This window comes from Montipora capricornis, chromosome 7 (assembly GCF_036669925.1).
Source record: "Montipora capricornis isolate CH-2021 chromosome 7, ASM3666992v2, whole genome shotgun sequence".
Classification (NCBI taxonomy): domain Eukaryota; kingdom Metazoa; phylum Cnidaria; class Anthozoa; order Scleractinia; family Acroporidae; genus Montipora; species Montipora capricornis.
The window spans coordinates 46,302,746-46,323,777 of NC_090889.1; the positions used below are offsets into that span (position 1 = coordinate 46,302,746).

A 21,032-nucleotide genomic window follows, 5' to 3' on the forward strand; every position below is an offset into this window, starting at 1 on the left:
TTAGAAAAGAAAAAGAACTATTTAAAATGAGAGGGTTCTAGGAATGTTAGGCAGCTCTGCTACAATTGGCTACTAAAAAAAAAAGAAGAAAGAAATCCCTCAAAATTGTCTGTTTTATGTTGTACATTTTTCCCAATTTCGAATTTGTTTACATTATTTTGCAAATAGATTTGAACATTTGCACAGTGCCTTTTTCATTAGAAATTGAAAACATTTATTTATTTATTCATTTATTTAAACAACTTTGGACTGAAATTTACTGAACTCCCGTCCAGTTGTTGTTCAAGTTTGAGCTTTTTGAGCCTCCTTGAAAAGATAACTGTAAAGTGGGGTGTATTGGTTGTTTCATGTCCTGCTTTCAGATCTTGGGCTACTAGTTTGCTGTGTGGCAATGGGGAGTCTGGCTGGGAATACAACACAAGCTTTTCTCTGTTTCCATGCTTGATTAGTCTTTCAGTAAGTTATGTTATGTTATTACTTAAATGTATAATTGTAATAGCCACAACTGACAGGGCTTGACACAAACAGGGAAAGAAGAGAAATTTTTCCATTCTCCTTCATTTCCTCAAATTTCTGCAACAAACATACCTGTAAAAAACCTTGTTCCCCGGGGCCTTTCTTCATTCCTTAACCTGGAGCTCCAGGGAAGGCCAGAAGAGAGACCCTGGGAACGAGGTTGCTCCATTTATAACTATAATTATGTCCGCCTTATGTCATCTTGTCAAGGTGGTGATAAACATGTTATAAGGGTACATGTAACTTTTATATTCTTAATTGCAGGATGAAGGAATGAATCATATTTATGAGGTACGTAGCTTGTTTTATTCATTTAAGGATTATGAATGATCCCTGCACTTACCTACACACACACTTTCCTATAATTTTATTTGTTAATGCATTTCAAAAGAAGGCAGCCAGAGGCTGATGTGGACCTGCCTAGTACACACAATTAAGCAAGTGGTGCAAGAAAACTGCATGCATGTGATACACGTGCCACAGGGAACCCAAGGTTTCCAGCAGAAACCTCAATCAGGTTTTTAAAGATCACGTTTTTTAAGAAGCAGGGGCCATGATTTTATTTTGCTACGTGTGAGAACCGAGAGGTTCAAGCGATGCTTTATTAACAGATGCCTATTTAACTTTGTTTAAGTCCATTTTAATTGTATAGTACTATAGAATATTAGTATAGAATAATTATTATTCTTATTGTAAACTCACACGTTTGTCTGTGGGGATGTTTTTTTTCTTTTTAATAATAAAGATCTTTCATTCATTCATTCATTCATTCATTCATTCTTCCACTGTGCGTGAAATCGTGAAACCAAGGGTGCCAAAATTTTGCGACACTCCCCTTCAGTGCTCGAAGCTAAAAGCTTGAAGTTGACAAAAGAGAAGTCTGCTATGCTACAGAGAAGCTTAAATTCCTGGTAGGTGCTGTGAAAGGAAGCGCAAAGTCAAATTCAAATAGATGTCAGACGACTTGGAAAGCACTTAATAAGCATTTTGGCCATGTGGACACCATTTGTATCAGCTGCAAGAAAACACTTTGTGTGAGTTTGTGGAAGAAAAGTCACAGTTGTCAATGTGGGAGTCATTTGTAAGTTGCCTTAAAAAGGAAGCAAGAATATGTGAGTCAAAACTGCAATGGATGGTGATAAGAAAATCTGGGGGATACCAGACTCTGTCAGAGGTGGTGTATGCAAGATTTGTGATCACACAGTGCCTGCGTTGTTTGCAGAAACAGCAGGAGAAAATGAATTCCTCTTGCGCCGAGAATGCCACAGCAAAGTGTCCAGTGTACAAATCAACTAAGGACAAATTACAAAGTTTTTGAAGCAATATCTACAAACAAAAAGAAAAGAACTGATGAGGAAAACAACCTCTGTTTATCCTTAGTGTTACCAGAGACAGAATGATGCAAAGTAGAAGGATTTGACATGCACCACCAAACACTCGTCCATGAAGTCAACTTTGTGTTTACTGAACGAGGAAGAGCTAAACAAGAACCACAAAGGATTTTGGATGATTCAGAAAGGTAAGCAATTGCTTTGCAGGAGAGCGAGGTTGCACAAAATCAGGTGGAGAAGTTGCGTCAGCAGCATAGTCATTCAGTTTCCTTGCATCATGAACCTTGTGGTTGTGCGCTAGTTGAGTTGTTACCCCTGTTAAATGTTGTGTTTGGAGGGAAAGGGGAACGGTAAGTGATGGTGCTACATTGTACATGCCTCTTGCTGCAACACTACGCTAATGAGTTAGTGCTTGGGGATGACATCAGGACTCAGAGGCAAAGAGGCTGATCTTTGGATCCAAGGCATTAATTCACAGAAAACATTACCTCTCAGTATATTAAGAACTTCCATTGCAAAATGTGAAGCTGAAGTGCTGGACAATCAATCATGACTATAGCCACTTAAAAGGCATACAAAATGACTTACAATGATACAGGCACGAGTCCAGTGCAACTCGTAATTGGAACTAACAACTCGGACTTAATTCTGGCAAAACGAATATTGTAAAGCCCTCAGATCATTCATGTGGTTATAGGATGCCCTTTGCTGTTGAGATCCCTCTCGATAGGTCAGTCACTAACAGGTGCAAGGTGAATGGAAGGAGGCCCCAATAGCAGAAAATGGGAAACCTGCCTGAATGTAGGTTGGAGTTGGGAATGGTGTTTAAGAACACTGGAGTCTTTGCATGTTAAGGAGAAATGAGGCAAGGTCAAAGTTAATGGTTGTTTTTGGCTTCTATGATTATGAGAGCATGCCAACTTGAACTTGTAGATGATCTTTCAACAGATCATTTCCCTATGGCATTGAAGAGAAAAAAGTGTAATGTAGATGACCTCAGGGAATTTTATGTTAGTGGTAATGGTACAAACTTCGTTGGAGCTGCATAAATGCCTGAGGCAACTACATGTAGATGAGAAGAGAAAACAATAATTTTGTGCACCTATGGAAATTGCGTAGAAGTTTGAGCCACTAAGCACTCCACACTTCAGTGGCATGTGCGAGAGACTGGTGCAGTGTGCGAAGAAGACATTGAAAGCAGTTTTCAAGGACAGAGTCATCCCCAAGGAGGCGTTGAGGAATGCTGTCCTTCAAGTAGAGGGTACATCGAACAGTGGACCAATTACCCATGTGTCTTCTGATGTAGGAGATATTGAAGCACTCACTCCAACCGTGTGCAAATCCAAGTCATAAAGATGCCAATCTTGATGACAGAACAATTAATTCGACAAGGTCGTAGCGGCAGTCCCAGACACAATCCAACTTTTTGCTGGAAGTGTTTCAGTGGAGAATACCTTCCTAGCTTGTCAGGGAGGAAGAATTGGAAAAAGAGGAAACTGAACTTAAAAGTGGGAGATGTTGTACTTGTCGCTGAACAAAGTCCACTACTGCATATCCTGGTCAAGATGGAATTTTCTGTGCAGTTACTGTGTGTACACAATATGGAGAGTACTAAAGACCAGTCATTAAAGTGCTCCTGTGATAAAAAAAAACCACTTCCTTTTTTCCTTCAGATTTTGAAAGTGTGTTTGCTTAACACCTGACTGGCAAATTTTTGAGCTTTGATTTTTATCCAAAGGCCGTTTACTTTGAGTGTAAGTTTTGGATTTCACGGTCCGCCATTACTCACGTTCAAAACTGACCGATTGGACCTCAGACGGTTGGATCCAGGGAAAAGTGACGTCAGAGGCTCACTAGCTTAAAATTTCAGCGTGTGAACGCAGCTTATCATATATGCAAAGCGTGAGTTTAAAAGTCTGAAAGCCCAGAACCCCCGTGCTGCATATTATTTCTGCGGCATACACACGTATTGCATTCTTAAACTAGTGAGCCTTTGACGTCATTTTCTCCTCGATCCAGCTCTCTCAAGAACATAATGTTAGTAATGGCGGACCATTAAATAGGAAAATTACAGTTAAAATAAAGAGGTGTCTTTTTGAAATCAAGGCTTAAAACATGGGTCACTTAGTGTTTTGTTAACATAGTTTTGAAATCCAAAGAAAAATACGAATTGATTTTTTGGTCACAGGGGCACTTTAAGCTTTCGTAAAAAAGGTTGCTGTTATTCATTGTGGTGAAGTACAATAATAACAAAGTATTCTCGTTTGTCTCACGATGTGGTTACTTGTGATGTAGATCTCAACGTTTCAACTGCATACTGCTAGTCTTCATCAGGCGATGAGGTCGACTGGTTATGCGTCACCTTTTAGGCGGGATGCTCCACTGTGATTGGTTGGTTTTCATCAGCTGTGATTGGTGCATTTCAATCCTCGCTGTTTCGGTGTGTTCCTTTGGAGGTCTGCTGTCATAAGGTTCTCCTATTGTTGTGTTTCTTGATTGTGGGCATCCATGCTTCCGGAAATTCCTTTCCACTATCCCTGTGGATGTTGTTAGGGTGAAGTCTTATGTGAATCGCCTCTTTGTCCCTGGGTGTGTACCAAGGAGGATCACGATCAATAAACTTTACTTCATTCCAAAGTGGGTTGTGTCCAGTGTTGTTAGCGTGTTCTGAAACGGCGGAGGTCTGGGTACAGGCAAGTCGGATGTCTCGTTCAAGTTCTTTGATTCTATCTTGCATAGGTCTTCCAGTCTCGCCAATGTGGACTTTTCTGCATTCACAGGGAATCCTGTATACTACGCCATCTTGTTTAGTCGGCTCGACAATGTCTTTCGGTCTTACTAGATGTGATCTTAATGTAGTCAGAGAAGGACAATCGGAAGTGTAGGTTAAATTATCTCGCCAATAGTGGCGTGATTGGGGGTGGGAAATGTGGCTTCTGCACATGTGTGACATTGATTGACATTTTGTGTGCGGTGTTTATTTTCTTGTTCGGCAAGGTGTTAAAAAATAGTTGAGTTTTAAGCATGTTGTGTTTTCCAAATAAATAAAACAAGGACCAGCATTGAGTTATATAGTCGTACCTTCAGTAGATTATCACAGAACTCTGTATACATTTACGGTTGATTTCGATTTCGATTCTCTTTATACCAATCTCTTTATACCAAGTCAGGATCATAGTGGTGTTGAATGATCTTTTTCCGGGAAAAGGAGGTAACGGCAGACATTTTCATTTCCCATTAATAGATTCTGACAATTGTTTTTCAATACTTGGAATTACTAAGACAAGAAGGACCTCAAGAGAGGTAGGTACATGTATGAGTCATAAAGCCAAATAGTGCGACAGTGGAGCTGGACTGTGCACAATAGATACCCTGGTAATATCAGAAACTACTTATCAAGCAGCTCAAGTCCATGAGACATTTTTTGAGCAAGTAGAAAGAAACTCGGCAATTAATTGGCGAGTCTTCCATATGTACGTGTAACAGTCACATTATTATCTTTTTTACTTTTTTGCTCATTAGTAGAGGTATGTTCAATTTTGTCTATCCCAGAGCCTAGATGTCAGTGTGTCTGGTTTATACTGTGAAAGCAGACAACAGCCAGCTACATTTTATCAATGGTGTCAGAGCATCTCTCTCTTAATTTATCACTCGTGTGGCTCCTAACAATTCGTTTTTCTGGACATATCCAACCTAAGTCTCATTTCTAAGACAAACGTAGACATTGTTGTTACTAAAGACCTTATCACTACATTCTAGTGGCCATTAAACAAAACTTTATACTTTAAAACATTATTTACCCACTTTTCAAGGTAGAGACCCAAATATAAATTTTTGTCAGCTAGCATTTTTCGTCATTGTTTCTTGTTTTGTGGCTAATTGCAACTCACCAGAGTATGAGCCACTTCAGAAAAATAGTTACTTCATTACCCTCCATTGTTAAATGCTTCATACTTTGTCCTCCTTGGCATCTTGTGTAAAGTACATGTAGCACTTTTGCCCATACTTTGAAATCAAGACTATTTAGAGTTATTATTTAGAAGTCAGTGTCCTTCCAATGCTTTATTCCCAGTTGGTAGTAAAAGAAAACTGCCAAGTTGTTGTTGCATTCTTGAAAGATCCTCTGTTTGTTAACGTTTTCTTACGCAGATTTTTTTCTTATTTACACTCTAAGTAAACACTATTTAAAACTTTGAAAGTAATTGAATCATAATTGAGGTCACTGACTAAGATGAATTTAAACTGAAAGAAACCTCTTTGATGTATGTACATTATTAAAAGAAAAAGAAAAACAAAAATGTGCAAGATTCTGTATAGTGCAGAGTTAGCACAGTTGTACTATACTATTTTTCCCATGAAATGGGGAAAAAAAGGTCATTACTTTGTCACAAAAGTGGGCACTACTGTTTGAACACTTCTCTGTTTTGTGATCTTAGAATATACAAAGAGCTACAGACCATAGAAGACAATGAGTTCCGATTTCAAGAGCAGGTAAACCTTTGATTTCCTCAATTAAGTGAATATATTGCTAACCCTTGAGTTGTTCTTGGTGTCGCTATGGTAGACTCCAAAAACTTATAAATAATTCGTTAGTGAAACAGCCTATCAGGTCATGGATAAAACATCACATGCAAGAGGTTTAAAAACTGATAATATACCCTTCATTAGAGACCTTTATATAAAGTTACTATAAGGTATAGCTTCTTTTTCTTGAAGGCTAACGTTCTTCTCACAATAGGTCTTATCACGGTTTTGGAAGCCATCTTGACGGGTAGGCAAACATGTCAGAAATAACAGTGTTTCTATGGGAATATGTGGTAAAATAACTTGAGAAAATCTTGAATGTAGGAAACTTTGTGAATGGTAAATATGCAGGAAAAGCAGATCTTAACAGGCTGCGTACAGTAATGACTGTGGGCTTGTCACTAGTGCTAACTAACACTATAAAAATAGACAAGGGATGAAAGCTATTTCGGTCAATTTTTGAATAGTCCATAAAACGCTAAAATTTGGATGAAACTGCCTTCGTTCCAGCAGTTGGTGTGGAAACAATATTCTCTCCCCAGTCTTAACCAGAAGGCGTGTGAAATTCAATTTTCGAGGAACCATTTTACAAGCGTTTTAAGTTTGATTTCGCACAATGTGGACCGGAGGATACCGGTGACAGAAAGGCGTCATCAGTTCTGAGAAGATACATGGGAAGTGAAATCAACTGTTAGTAATTCAAATCTCAGAACAGCTGATTGTCCAGATGTAAATTTTGCTTAAAAACTGCATCAGCACGAGAATGATAGGCAATGATAGGCAACCTAAAATTTCGAAGTGGAACAGAAATCTCTCTTCAGAAGATGGTAAGAATTTTCCGAATTTGTTATGCACTCTTTCTCGATCCTGCAGACACGACGCTTTAACTACAAAATAAATGTGAACATTAATAATTAGCTATTAAAAAATGGGATAAAACATATCTAAACATGGTAAAAAAGACTAAAAGCTTTCTTAAAAACGTCATTATGAAGCCCCAATTATTTGATCATGAAAACGGGTTGTACTGAGAAAACCAATCTTATGATGAAGATTGCATGGTTGTTTACGGACTGCTGCCACTTGATCTTTGAATGGAAGGCTAATTCTCACTGTGCCACTACCATTAGTATTTCTTACCACCTTGTTTTCTGAGGCATTATGCAAAACAAAGTTGTTGATAGTAGAATTAATTAGGCCAACAGGATAGCGCGAAAACAGCCTTAACCTTCACCTTTATTGAGCTGGTAAAGCCAATAAGGTATCATCACACCAACTACACGATCTAAGTCATAAGATTGGTTTTACAGTACAACCAGTTTTCGTGAGCAAAAATTGGAGCAGGATCAACCAAGAAATCAAGCCATCAGTTGTGAATCATCAATGTGTTGTTTGTTTATTTTTTAAATGCGATTTGTGGGATGCAGATTATGTTGGGTATACAGCCCAACCCCTTCACCAACGCATTGCTGAACATGACAATTGGCAATTGGCCGACATTTTTTGGAACCTCACAATAGGAATATGGGGCTCCAAATGTAAAAATATTATTTAAGTACCTTTTCCCTATTTTTTGTGTTATTTATCAAATAGCACAAAAGTTCTCTTGTAATTTGTAAATAACAAATTCAATCGCAAGATTACACACTTCGCGATTTTTAAATCGCAAAGTAGCAAACTCTGCGCTATATAAATAACAAGAATCGGACAATGGCGATTTATAAATGTGTGATTTATAAACCGCACATTTTGCAATAATTTTATATAAATCGCACACTTTTCGATTTATAAATCACACATTTTGCAACATATAAATAGCACACTTTTCGATTGATAAATCGCACATTTGCAATATATAAATCTCACGTTTTGTGATGTATATCTCACATTTTGCGATATATAAATCGCACATTTTGCAATATATAAAAATCGCACGTTTTGTGATATATATCTCACATTTTGCGGTATATAAATCGCATATTTTGCGATTTAGAACTGCAAACTTGTGAAATTTATGCACACAGGGCCGTGGTGCACAATTTTTGTTGTTGATTATGGCAGATAGAGAAGACTTGGCAGGACTGCTCTCCCCAGCTGTCTCAAGAGCAATATCTGAGACATAGAGTACTGCTCAGGACTCATCACAGCAAAGTGAGATAAGAATACCTTTCTATTTGCTCATCAATTTTATTTTGATTTATGGCGAATCGGTCTGAATTGTGCTATGCTGTCAATTTGCAGAGCTCGAGATTGCAGAATGTTTATCGGACTCCCTCTATCCCACCAACCACTCCCTCTCAGGTTTGGTCGATTTTATTTTTACTTGTGTTGATTTATTCACAGTAGCAGAAATTCCATCAGTGCCAAAATGCAAACAAGTGCCTATTTTCTGGGATCAATGTAGTATTCTTCTTCTTCTTTTGCGGGCCACAAATATGTGGGGAGACAGCTGGGCACCCAATCAACTAACACCCCTGAGTCCATCCAAGATCTTCACTACATGGGTGGTGATCTCTGATAGTTGAATTGTCCTCAAATGGACTCAAATTTGCCATAAATCAAAATAATATTGATGAGCAAATAGAAAGGTATTCTCAAATTGTCTCAGATATTGCTCTTGAGACGGCTGAGGAGAGCAGTCGTACCAAGCCTTCTCTATCCGCCGTAATCAACAACACGAATAGTTTTCCTATGAAACTTGTGCACCACAGGACCGCAGGCATAAATTTCACGAGTTTGCGGTTGTAAATCACACATTTATAAATGGCCTTTGTCTGATTCTTGTTATTTATATATCGCAGAGTTTGCTACTTTGCGATTTAAAAATCGCAAAGTGTGTAATCTTGCGATTTATAAATCGCAAATTTGGCAATCTTGTGATTTATAAATCGCAAAGGAAGGTACTTGAATTTGTTATTTATAAATTACAAGATAACTTTTGTGATATTTGATAAATAACACAAAAAATAGGGAAAAAGTACTTAAATAATATTTTTACATTTGGCGCCCCATATAGGAAGGATGAAAACCAATTTAAGGTTTTAATTGTAGTTTTGTATTGTAGTCAAAGCATTGTGTCAGCAGGATCGAGAAAGAACGCAAAACAAATTCGGAAAATTCTTACCAATTTCTAAAGAGAGATTTGTTTTCCACTTTGAATTTTTTATTGTCTATTATCCTGGTGCTGATGCCGTTTTTCTCAATGCGAAGACCGCAAAAGCGAATGATCAGCTTAATTAGTAACAATTGATTTCACTTCCTATGTATCTTGTTTGAACTGATGACGCATTTCCGTCACCGGTTTCCTCTGGTCCACATTGAACTAGTTACGTGGTGGTCAGTTTCATCTCTTGTCTCTTTTTGTACTCTTGGCACTTTGTGTCTCGTACAGAAAGCTTTGCTCTCCGGAGTTCATGGCCCAAAGGGCGACGAACATTGACGCAGATAGAATTTCAACCCTAACACGATCGTTTGTGTGTAGTTTGATCACATATGGTGATTCAACTCAACAAGATCGATTCGTGCTGCAATTGTACCATGGAAAAACAGTCAAATACAACTCCTCTGCTCCCTGTGACAAAATTGGAGGATCCTACCTACACTAGAATTTGCCCCGTGGAATTTTAAATATTTCCTTACAATTTCTTGAAATTTACAAAATTTACGCGCTGTCAGACATGTGTCTGTGGGAAAAAATTAAACAAATGTAAGGGAAATTTAAAACTTCCTAGGGCAAATTCTAGTGCAGGTAGGATCCTCAAATTTTGTCAGTAAAATCCTTTGGTTAGCAACTTAAGGACTGTGCCTACTATTGTTATTGCACATACGTTCTGTTCATCTCGAGATACTCGGATTTCCTATCAGCGGGGCTTATTGATTCAGGGATATTTTTGCGCGGTTCAAAACTAAGCGGAGAAAGCAGAACTTAGCAAGTGTTCTTAGTATCCAAAAAGAAAATCAGGTGTACACGTAACCATGCATTTCTCAGAGATAATTAAGCTTCAATTTCGAAAAGAATGGAAAAGAATGCAATTTGTATTTTTAAGCTTTTACAAATATGGGTGATTAATTATCTTCGAAGAATGCATGGTTACCCCCAATTTTCTTTTTGGATTTCAATAACACTTGTTAAGATCTGCTTTTCCCCCACATTCAGTAAACCGTGCAAAAATACCTTTGAATTAGTAGGCAATGTCTTTAAGTTTACCATTCACAATTTTTTCTACATTCAAGGTTTTCTCAAGTTATTTTAAGGCACATAGAAACACTGTTATTTCGGACTCATCAGCCTACCTGTCAAGATGTCTTCCAAAACCGTAATAAAGGCCTATTTGAATCTTTGTTCGGACTTTAAAGGTATAAGCTTTTTGTGGAATGTTTTGGAACCCATTCAGTAACTTGCTGTTCATGTTTGATCAGGTCTAAAACCACTTGGCTTTGCATCATGGTTTAAACCCGGATTAAACAATCCTGCTCGTATTTTTAAACAATACATAAGTATACACTGGAAGTAAAAAAGAGAGCTAGACAAAATCACATTGAAATACCGATATATAGTATAGTTGTATTTTATGCATTCAGCTGAAATGCTTGAAGGCCAAGAACCAGAAAAAAAAAAGTTGAAATGATGGAAATCCCTTTAAGTGTCCCAGAACTGAAATAATTACCTTCTGTTGACAAATGAATCTTTTTGTCCAAAAACACATACCCTAGTTTACCATCACATGAAAAGTTTTGCAAAACCTGAGGTATTCATTACTTTGTATATTGCTTTTCAGTGTGAACCATTCGATTATGTTGAAGATGTTGTTGAAAACATGCAGGTGCTGTATGCAAAACAGCTATCAAACATACATGTACAAATAACAGTACTGAGCAGTTAAAGTGCTACTAGTTAAAGTGCTAGCAAAAAATCGGTCTCTTCTTTTCCTTTGGATTACAAAACTGTGTGAACTAAACACCAAGTAAACCAAGTCTTAAGCCTTGATTTAAAAAAGACACCTGTTTTTTGTATAGGTAATCGCATGATTTCAAGTGGAGTTTAGAATAAATAAGCACGAATAATTATTTTCAAAGATGCACAAAACTGGGCGAGTGCAATTTGTAGTCTGAAAAAATTTACAATTGCTTGTTTCTTCCAAATTGCACAAGCAAAAAATCATGTCATTACTTATTAATAATATACAAGCAAAAATTTTGAGATGGTTAAGCAGAAGCAAGGCACTCGTATCACGCAATCATGGAAAAATTGCACCATCCAGGGCTCGCACTGGGGGCTGAATGAGTTTCGTGCTTTCAGACCTTTAAACGTGTGTTATATATATATTATAAGCTACATTGATGCGCTGAAATTTTAAGCCAGTGAGTAAATGACGTCACTTTCCCCTAGGTCCAACCCTCTGAGGTCCAATCGGTTAGTTTTGAGTGTGAGTAATGCGTGAAATCCAAAAGTTACACTCAAAGTAAACAACCTTGGTTAAAAGTCAAAGCTCAAAATTTTGACAGTCAGGTGTTAAGGAAACACACTATCAAAATCGGAAGAAAAAAAAATGACTTTTTAATCATAATAGCACTTCAAGGTGCAGATGGACAACTGTCTTGATGTACGATTTCTTAATGGATACTTGATTGAAAAGTTGAAGATTATAACCTCCAAACTCAGGTACACTTCAGGGATGACTATCATCCCTCAACAGTGATTAACAAACTTGCATTAATCAGGGCTCAACAAAAGAGTGAGCTGTTGGGTTAGCACGGTGTTGTTGTGCAAGGAATATTTTGATTACGCGAATAGTAAGTCTGAAATAGTATATGAAATAGTCTTAAATAGTTTTTTTTTTTCTTAATTTTGTGGTCGCATATCTTTTTAATACTTAGCAATGCTAAATGAGCATGCATGTTTTTCTTGTATTTACTTTTCGTTCACTTGTTCTGAAAATACAAGCCGCTTTTTAAAAAAGACTCTGAAAAAGTAACAAAAAACATGGACACCCCTTTGATATTATCCATTGATTTGAACTGGAAACCGTATTGAGGAATTGTTCCAGACCACGTTTTTACTTTCCAGATACAGTACTACGTCCTCAGGACTCAAGTTCATTTTAGACCAACCTTTAAACAAAGGTTTCAAACGAATGCAATTTGACAATACAACGACTGACTGACAAGAGTATAGGTGTGATCAACACTGCGTTTCGTTTAAGCATAAAGCAATCAATATACTGTCTTGTTTTGACAGGACAGCTCACTTAAAATCATATAACTTTGTCTTGGAATAATGCGAGATAGAAGGACTCTGATATCCCTTTATAATTGAAGCTGATAATGGAACATTGTTGAACAATTTTTTCCATAGACAAGGTGGCACACTTAAGCAAAACTATGTACTAAATTAAATCGTCGACAGCGAGTTGTCTCACATCTTTTACGAATGGAGAGATTTTAAAGAGGTATCTAAGAAAACATGTTCCAAGTACTCACAAACTCGTCAAATGCAAAAATTACTGCAAATTTGGTGATAAATCACTAGGTTTCTTGATTGCTGGATCTTGTCAGATCAGTCTGTGGTATTCTCACATTTAAAAGCAAGATTCAATTTCCATGCTGCTTCTGTGGGAAATATAAAACTTTTGACTATTGGATTCTCTTAATATCGTGTAGTGGGCATATGCATATAGGTTAAGTTTGTTGATATTTTAACATTACAAATGTGAGTGATAAACTTAGCAATTAATGCTGTTGATTTTGGGCACGCTCCTCAAACCTGTGGGCTCGTAAACTTCAGCAACAGATTATTTGGGGAGGGTCATTGCTCACTTTGGCCAAGATTTGGTGATTGTTTGCAGGCTATGTGTTATTAATAATGTTTGCAATTTTGTTCAAAGTGGGACTGCTGAGTGCTTACCCAAACAACTATATATGATTACAGGCTTAAAAACTTAAGGAATGCACTGCATGGGAAAATAATGAAGGTTGATTGCTTTATTATTGTCCTGCTGAGTTTAATAAATTATTGCGTGTTAATATCATGCTTTAGCTTAAGATGCTGATCATCGCAGTTGTTAACGTTACTTTAGCAGTAACGAAAGGAAAGCCTGAATTTTTTTTTTTAATTTTCAGGCTTTCTTTTCATTGCTGCTCAAGCAACATTAATAACTGCGATGATCAGTATCTTAACTTCATTAATCACTCTGTATTTCTAATAAATTATATATGGGTTTTCATGTATATATTAACTTTTGTAATATCACGCTTTTTCACTCTGACAGCTTTTTCCAGTGAAAGATTTTTTAACGGGGGATCAGCTGATGTGGGAGTTCAATGAACAGGTGAAGTGTGCTTTAATTATGTACGACAAGTAAATCATGACGCTCAACTCCAATACCTGGATACTGTCCAGGTGTATGTCGAAACATGTATGTGATTAGATGCACTCCAATTTTAAGTGTCACTAAGTGTCCCCTACATCCTGTCCCAATTTCTGACATCAATTGCGTGAAGGAATACTGAAATAATTGCATGAGCTTGTTTGACTTACACGTAAACAAAACAGTATGTTTCGTGGGCAATGGAACACAGGAACGTTAAAAATTAACAGAGAGTACACGAAAAAAATGTTTTATGGTACTGCAGATCTCATGCAGGGTTTACATTAACACTTTTGCCACTTGGTTTTCAATACAGCTGGGCCTTCCTCCTTTTGAAAATGCTGTCCTGAGTGCAATGCTTAGCAAAGGTTTTGGTTTAATCTGTCATGTAAAAAGGGGACATCTCATAGATCTGATTAGGGTTACTGTTTCTGTGCAACATTTTACTTGCTTGCAAAGGTGAAACCACACATGCTGTGATAGCCATTTATCTTGGGAAAATGTGACGCTTTCTGATCACTCTAAATGTACTAATAATTTGTGGGATCCGTTTCAGTACTGCAGTCTGTTCAAATTAATTTTGTCAAGCAAAAGTGCAGGGGAATAAAATTACATGTAGCATCATGTAAACACTTAAAAAACGTTTGGGCTAATTCTGCATAAATCCTTCCAAACTGTATTATTTTTTGATCGAGTTTTAACTTCATGAAACTGTCTTGGCTTGAAAGTGTCGTTTTTCCTCCTGGATCATAAGGAAATCTCGTAAAGAATAGCTGTATTGTCAGAGCATTTTTGGCTAGGGCTTTATTGTGGTTGGTTTGAAAGTAGAATTACCAATGATAAAGGTCTACCCCACTGGTGTGGAAAAAGTAAAATGTTCCTACAAAAATTTTGTTCTGGGAATTGATGTTTGTTTCTTGAAAGATGCCTAGTCAATCCAATTTGGTTCTTTAGAAGCTAGTGCTTACATGTACATACTCTTGTTGCCATGACAAGTTGATTTACTCAGTGTTAATGGGGTTATGCTTTTGTATCTACTAATTAGGTTATTCAGGATGTCCAAAATCGTCTTACCCCAGACAGGGCCAATATTCTCCTCTTGTCAAAAAGGTGTCGAGAGGAGTGCACAGATTATGAACCTTGGTTCCAGACTCCGTACAATTGTTCTGGTGTGTTATTTTTGTAAATACGAATAAATCAATTGCTGTAACATGTGTTACTGCTGAAATAATTTATCAACGTGAACATAAGGATTTCAAAGGCAATGAAAATACATCAGGGTTGTGCTTGAAGCCTCAGAAAATTGCAGGATACTTTTTTCCGTTCATCTGAGCCTACCCTTAAAAGTGCCGTTGAAAATATGGGATAAAAGATGGTAAAAAATACTTCAATCTTGGACATTTTTATTCTACGGGTTTTGCAGGAATAGTTAGCTGATCTTTGATGTAACTCGTGCATGTAAGTTACTAAAATAATTGTGAATTGTAATACTGTATAATGTTTGTGGTGTACCATAAGGTACTGACAACACTAAACCCTTGATAGAGTCAATTTGTTATTTTGTCCGTTAATCATGGCTCTGGAATGATTTCGTTTTAAAATTTTACACTACAAAGAAGATGACACATGTAAAGGGAATAGGAAGAGGTTAGTGTTCTGGTGCAGACTAAACTAAACTTTTTGCTAAATATTTAATCTCAGCGCTGCTTAATTACAGGTTCGCTCAATGATAACAGATTATGCTACATTTAAAATGTGTTTGAATCATACTTGTCGTGCCTGATGTTCATTGTGCCTTTATTTCAGATATAGATTCCAACTGGCTTGAGAAATGGAAAAGTGAGTGACTAACATTCCAATTCCATTTTTTGTCAAGTGTGATTTGTTGTATCAGTTTAAAGTTTTGTTTTTTTCTATTTTCTGTCTTAAGGTCTCGACCTAAACTCAGAACTCCACTTTCCCGAAGAAAATAAATTCATAGGTAGGTTATATTAGTCCTTGAATTTTAGAGATGGAACGTGTCATATTGTCCCCCCTGCAAAGTAGAAGGCTTTATTTGTCTGTCTGTCTGTCTGTCTGTCTGTCTGTCATGTTTGTTTGTTTGTTACTTATTCATTTGAGCAGATTGAAGTTTTGGCAGATATTCAGCTGATGTGGACCTGCTATGCCCACCCACCCATACACTCACAAAGGTCAGCCACAACACCGGGAGCCTCATCCCCTACTCTTCACAAATAGTGTGTGGGTTCTTTAATGTCCCACAGGGAACTTATGAACATGGAAGATATTGTGAGATGGCGCCTACAGTTTATTATAGCCCTTATCCGGGAAGACTTGAAAGTCCAACCATTTGCAGGTGTAATTGTAAAGGCAGCACTTTCTCTTCAGTTATTTAAAGACCCTGAGTGTTGTTCCGGCTGGAGTAGAACTCACAATCTCCTGCATGGCTCCGCCAACTGAGCCGCCCGTGTGCGGAATTATCAATTATTAACAGACGCCAACTGAAAATGAGAGGTTTCCCTCACACTCAGTTAGCTTAGGGGGTGATTCCAAGCTTAGCCTTTTAAGCCTCGCTGTGACATTTGCTCTAGTGAAGTTGCAGGAACAGTACCAGTTAAAAGTAAGTCAACAGTCTTGTCTTGATCCGTGGGCGATTCGAGTATTAACCATCAGAGCCACGATTTAAGATTCAATTTGCTTAAAACTCCTCTCAATCTTTGATAGTCGATCCTCGCACAAAGCACACCTGTTGTTATTCAGTAAGTACTGATTTGAGGTTCGAGGTATTGAGGAAACAATCTCTCCTATAGCTACTTGAAACGAAGGAACGAATTGAAGACCGGTGCGGTTAGATACATACTCTACATGATAGCCGCTCGATACTAGTAAGCGCAAAGAATGCAAGGGTTTTTAGACACTGTAAACAGTGATCAAGATTTTGAGATGGCGGCCTGTTCTTGATGGCCCATTTCTTGACGAAACCATGAACTACATAGTCATATTGGTGTAGTCACAAGATTAGCATGTTTCCAGTACATGTTTGTACACTGTAGCCACTTTATGAGTGCAAGAAATTCAAGGCCAGTGAGGTTGATCAAGCATGTAGTTTTGGCGAGGAAATAGCTGATTTTATTCAATGTTGAAACTTGCACCTTGCCTTCCAAAAACTTTTTTTGTGACGTGTGTGAAAACGCTGTTTCAAAAGGATAACATTATTCATACACTTTTTCACATTCTTTTCTCATACCTTTCACATAGCAAATTTCATATGCATATGAAATTATCATGTGAAACGTTATGTGAATAACATACGGATTCCGTGTAAAACAGTGCTGTTTTTCTCATGGTATTTCACTTGCTCTTTCACACATTTGCTTCTGGTAGTGCTCTTATCCCCTGTCCCAGCAAAAAAGGGAGAAGAAACCCATTCTACCATTGTTAACAGAATATTTCATAAGTTAGACGAAAAACTAAGCCCATCAGGAAGTTTCAATGTAGATTTGTGTTCCACGATTCAGATGAAATCGTCAAATCATATATATACATGTACATATATGATAAAAATACATATTTAAATATATTAGAGAGCTGTTAAGAGCACTTACTCTGCCAATAAGGAAAATGCTTGACAGTCTGCCCTCTATAGAGCAAGGCCATTGGTTCCCTTGGCTGTGGCAAGGCTTTAGAGAAAGACTGCATCCCACCAGAAGTCAGCAAGTCTGGCAAAACATCGTCCTCCTCCACCAGCTCCTTTGACAGTGCTGTGGTGTCTCCCTTCTCAGCATTATTAAGAAGGCATTCACACACAAAGTGCAGAACAGGTTGTTGACAAACACTACATTCATCTACCCAGAAACATAGATTCAGGGCTGGTAGATAGACAATCAACGAGGTCTTCCCTCTATGTTTGCTGCTAGAGAAATGCCAAGAGCAGCAACGCCCAATCTGCATCGCCTTTGTTGTTCTGATCAGGCCTCCAACCTATTCAGTTAAAGGTGTCTCTTTACTTTGCTCACCTCAGGTTTCTGAGGTCAGTTGTGTCTTTCCTCTAAGACATGCAGCCAGCTGTCCAGAGGGATGGCTCTTCCTTTGACACTTTGCCAATGAAGAGGAGATTGTATACGACTCTGTCCTTGCCTCAACATCCTCTGGCCTCTCTTTTCCTGCTGTCCTATGCCTTTCATTACTCAGCTGTCGACTTGATCCTTGAGGAAGTGGATGAGTTCACCTTCCTCAGCCCAACTGTCTCTAGCAATCTCTCCTTGTTAACTGCTAAACAATAGAGGCAGAAAATCATCAACAGTGATGGCTTCCCTGGTAGAGAGGGGGTGCTTATCATTTGTTGAAAAATTCACATTAGGGTGACCATTGCATAATGGTAAGCGATTTTCCAAGTATACTGACCAACCGGAAGAAATTGCACTTCCCGTTATAAAAATGTTCCATCTTCAAAGCTTGGCTCCCAGGCCTTTCCTTCCCTCGTGACTTTGGCCATAGTTTGGACGACGCCATTATAGTTGACAAGGTAGCTGACTATAACAAGAGACTTTTCCTGGAGGCTTGGCATTCAAAGTGAGACCAGAATGCAAGGAATGAACATATAGAAATCCCTGACATTTATATTTCAATTGCATAATGTTCCTCGCCTCGCAGTGATAACATGTACTTGAAATCATGCACTTAGGCAAATATGAACCATTGAACGAAGCTGTCACTTTTTTGTCAAATTCAAACCTAGGATGACCGAAGGTTTTCGGTTGAAACGTCTTTATTAAAGTTTTCAGTGAACGTCGATTGATGTTCAAAGAAAGCCAGTGTCCGAAACTTCTTTTATTAATTATGCAATTTCAGCATATTTAATAGTCCCTCTATTCCCGACAGAATTCTAGCCTTGTTCCACCTGCATTGACTCGCTTAGTATTAACATAGTATTAAAATTGACCCTTAACATAGTATTTATAATGTCAGCCAGGTTTCACTTGCAAATGTTACCACGAAATGAGACTGGCGTGACAATTGATTGTTTCTTTGAGTGTGTATTCAAGTAGCCACTTAAAGAACCCTATTACAAGCATTTGTTTACCTCTCAACAGCAACTGATTTTGAAATCAAAGCTGCGGACTGGGAAATAAGCGAGGTAAATGTAAAATATGTTTTTATTGGTACAAGGCATGAAAGTTGATTTGGTAAATTTTAGATCATTGCAGTTATAAATGTTACTTAAATCCTGAAGAATTTAAGCTTCGATAGTATTTCAACCTATGATGTCTGGCGCACCATTAAATTGCGCTATCCGGCCAACTGGGAGCTAACGATTTCTCAATAAATCAGTTGAGATGGATATGACGAAAACGATATGTAAAATACATATATTTTTCTATCGAAACTCATGTTCAAATCCCGTTCAAGCCTTGATTTTCAGGCTTGCTTATTGTTACAGCTTTAGGAACGTGCATAACTGCGATGGTCTAACATGTTAAATTGTCCTCAAATTTATCTCTTTCATAAGTTACTTAGCTTCTTCATGAAAATGGGTTCCTAATAATACTAGAAGTGCATGCTGCATTGACCCACTCAGACCAGTATTAGTTGATTCAATGAATTGGTTAGTGATTCCAGCACAGATTGTTTTGCGCATTTACCCCATTGTTAAGATCATCTGCAATTTAAGACCCACTTGCAGATATTTCAGCTTCTCAAAGCTTGCAGTAATTTGATAATTACATGTAGATTCTAATTCTGTACAAACACAATCATGAACTAGTGTACACGGTTGTTGCTAATCAGGATAATAAATTTCTTGTGTGATGAAACTAAACATTGTTTGGGAAGGTGACTATACCTCGTTGTTACTAAAACGAGGAATGACCTACAATGAGTGACAGCAGTTCACATATGATCCATTTATATATCATTTCATCGTTGAGTCATTTTGGTGTTCACAATGACAAAGGAAAGCAACGGTTTGTTTCAAATTGTTATTAAGCAAGATCTAAATGGCAAGGTGACTGAGTGTATCATCGTTAGCCTCAGCTGTTACATCCTTATCGTGCTTACAGACATGTGTCTTTGAAAACGATGACCCAAAGCGCTAAAAGGATTGATTGAATTGGGGCAAGGCTAAGGTAATCGAGTGCACTGAAATACGATGTTGTAATGTGCCCCCAAAAATCTTCAAAGTTAATTTGCTGTTTATATTTTAATTGCTAAAGCTCCTGTATGTAGAAAAAATCTGTTCCTTCATTTTTGTGGCATGTTGTTTGCTTGTTATTAAATAATTTTATTGCCGTTTTGAGACAGACTTAAGTTCTAAGGAAGACTTTGCAAACAGCCTCGTGTCTACAAATTGTGATTAGGAAAAAAATGCAGTGACAGCACAGACCTGCTACAGAGTTAAAAGATTAGCATCCTAACAGGAACCAGAAGCGTTGTATTAGAAAATAAGGGCTCAAATCACTGTGATTCAAGCTCTTGTCACGCCCTGTGTTTGATTTCAAACAGCAACCTGCACTCACCTATAGCTGTCCCTTTCAAGTTTGAAGTAATCGTAACCTTACAGTGTCAATGTCCTCCAGGATGTAATTAGCAATAATAGTTGAAGTAGTCTTTCAATTGTTCGTAGCATCTGTCCGTAGATTGTCTTCTTTTTCAATTCAAAATTACTGCTTATCAGTTTAGCTTACTTTTAGACTTGCTGTATGGATCCATTGTGGCTCAGTGCAGCTCATTATAGCTCATATTGAAGGTTATTGTAGCTCTGTGAGGGTCATTGTAGATCATTCCTCATTTTATGGACTCTACCCCACTGCTGTATGGATCCTTTGACTCGTAAACCTATTGCTACTTGAGTTCACGAAGGTATCACCTGTCACAGAATGGGAAGGATATGGAAGGTAATACGGTATCCTTTATGGAAAGTGCCACAGCATCACTGTCAAAGCAACTGACACAGTACCATTGACAAACCCTTGTTCTCGTAACTTTTGCGCTGTAATGAGAAACAGTTGATGCATACATTTTCATATCATTGTGTGACCTTTTCTTCCAGTTTCCAGAATTGGTTCATGATTGTGTGCTTGGAAAGGTCTGGTATTTGAAGGATACGAAATTTAAAACTCCACGAGGTTTGTGAACAGTTTAGTTTGCTTAAACTTTCCATCATAATGATTAAACCGCCATAACATTAAACAAGACTCACCTTCCTCAGCAATAGGCTTCTGTAAAAGATGGCAAACAGTAAAATAAAGCGATGAGGTCCAGAACAATGCATTTCTGAGTAATGTCCGCATTGTCA

At 37.7% G+C, this 21,032-nt stretch overlaps 1 protein-coding gene and 1 long non-coding RNA gene across 2 annotated transcripts in view; both read left to right on the forward strand.

Moving 5' to 3' along the window:
• Nucleotides 1–21,032, forward strand: part of LOC138057295 (nardilysin-like) — a 74,587-nt gene that overhangs the window by 31,382 nt on the left and 22,173 nt on the right. The window contains exons 15-25 of the mRNA XM_068903346.1: nt 363–456; nt 781–807; nt 5,092–5,150; nt 6,284–6,338; nt 11,150–11,194; nt 13,640–13,699; nt 14,784–14,907; nt 15,545–15,577; nt 15,669–15,719; nt 18,832–18,875; nt 20,787–20,862. Of these exons, the coding sequence (XP_068759447.1) occupies nt 363–456; nt 781–807; nt 5,092–5,150; nt 6,284–6,338; nt 11,150–11,194; nt 13,640–13,699; nt 14,784–14,907; nt 15,545–15,577; nt 15,669–15,719; nt 18,832–18,875; nt 20,787–20,862 (668 nt within the window). The remainder of the gene's footprint in view (nt 1–362; nt 457–780; nt 808–5,091; nt 5,151–6,283; nt 6,339–11,149; nt 11,195–13,639; nt 13,700–14,783; nt 14,908–15,544; nt 15,578–15,668; nt 15,720–18,831; nt 18,876–20,786; nt 20,863–21,032) is intronic.
• On the forward strand, nt 6,586–8,672 carry LOC138057296 (uncharacterized). Its single transcript, XR_011133632.1, has 3 exons — nt 6,586–6,618; nt 8,433–8,522; nt 8,613–8,672. It is a non-coding gene; the product is annotated as an uncharacterized lncRNA (long non-coding RNA).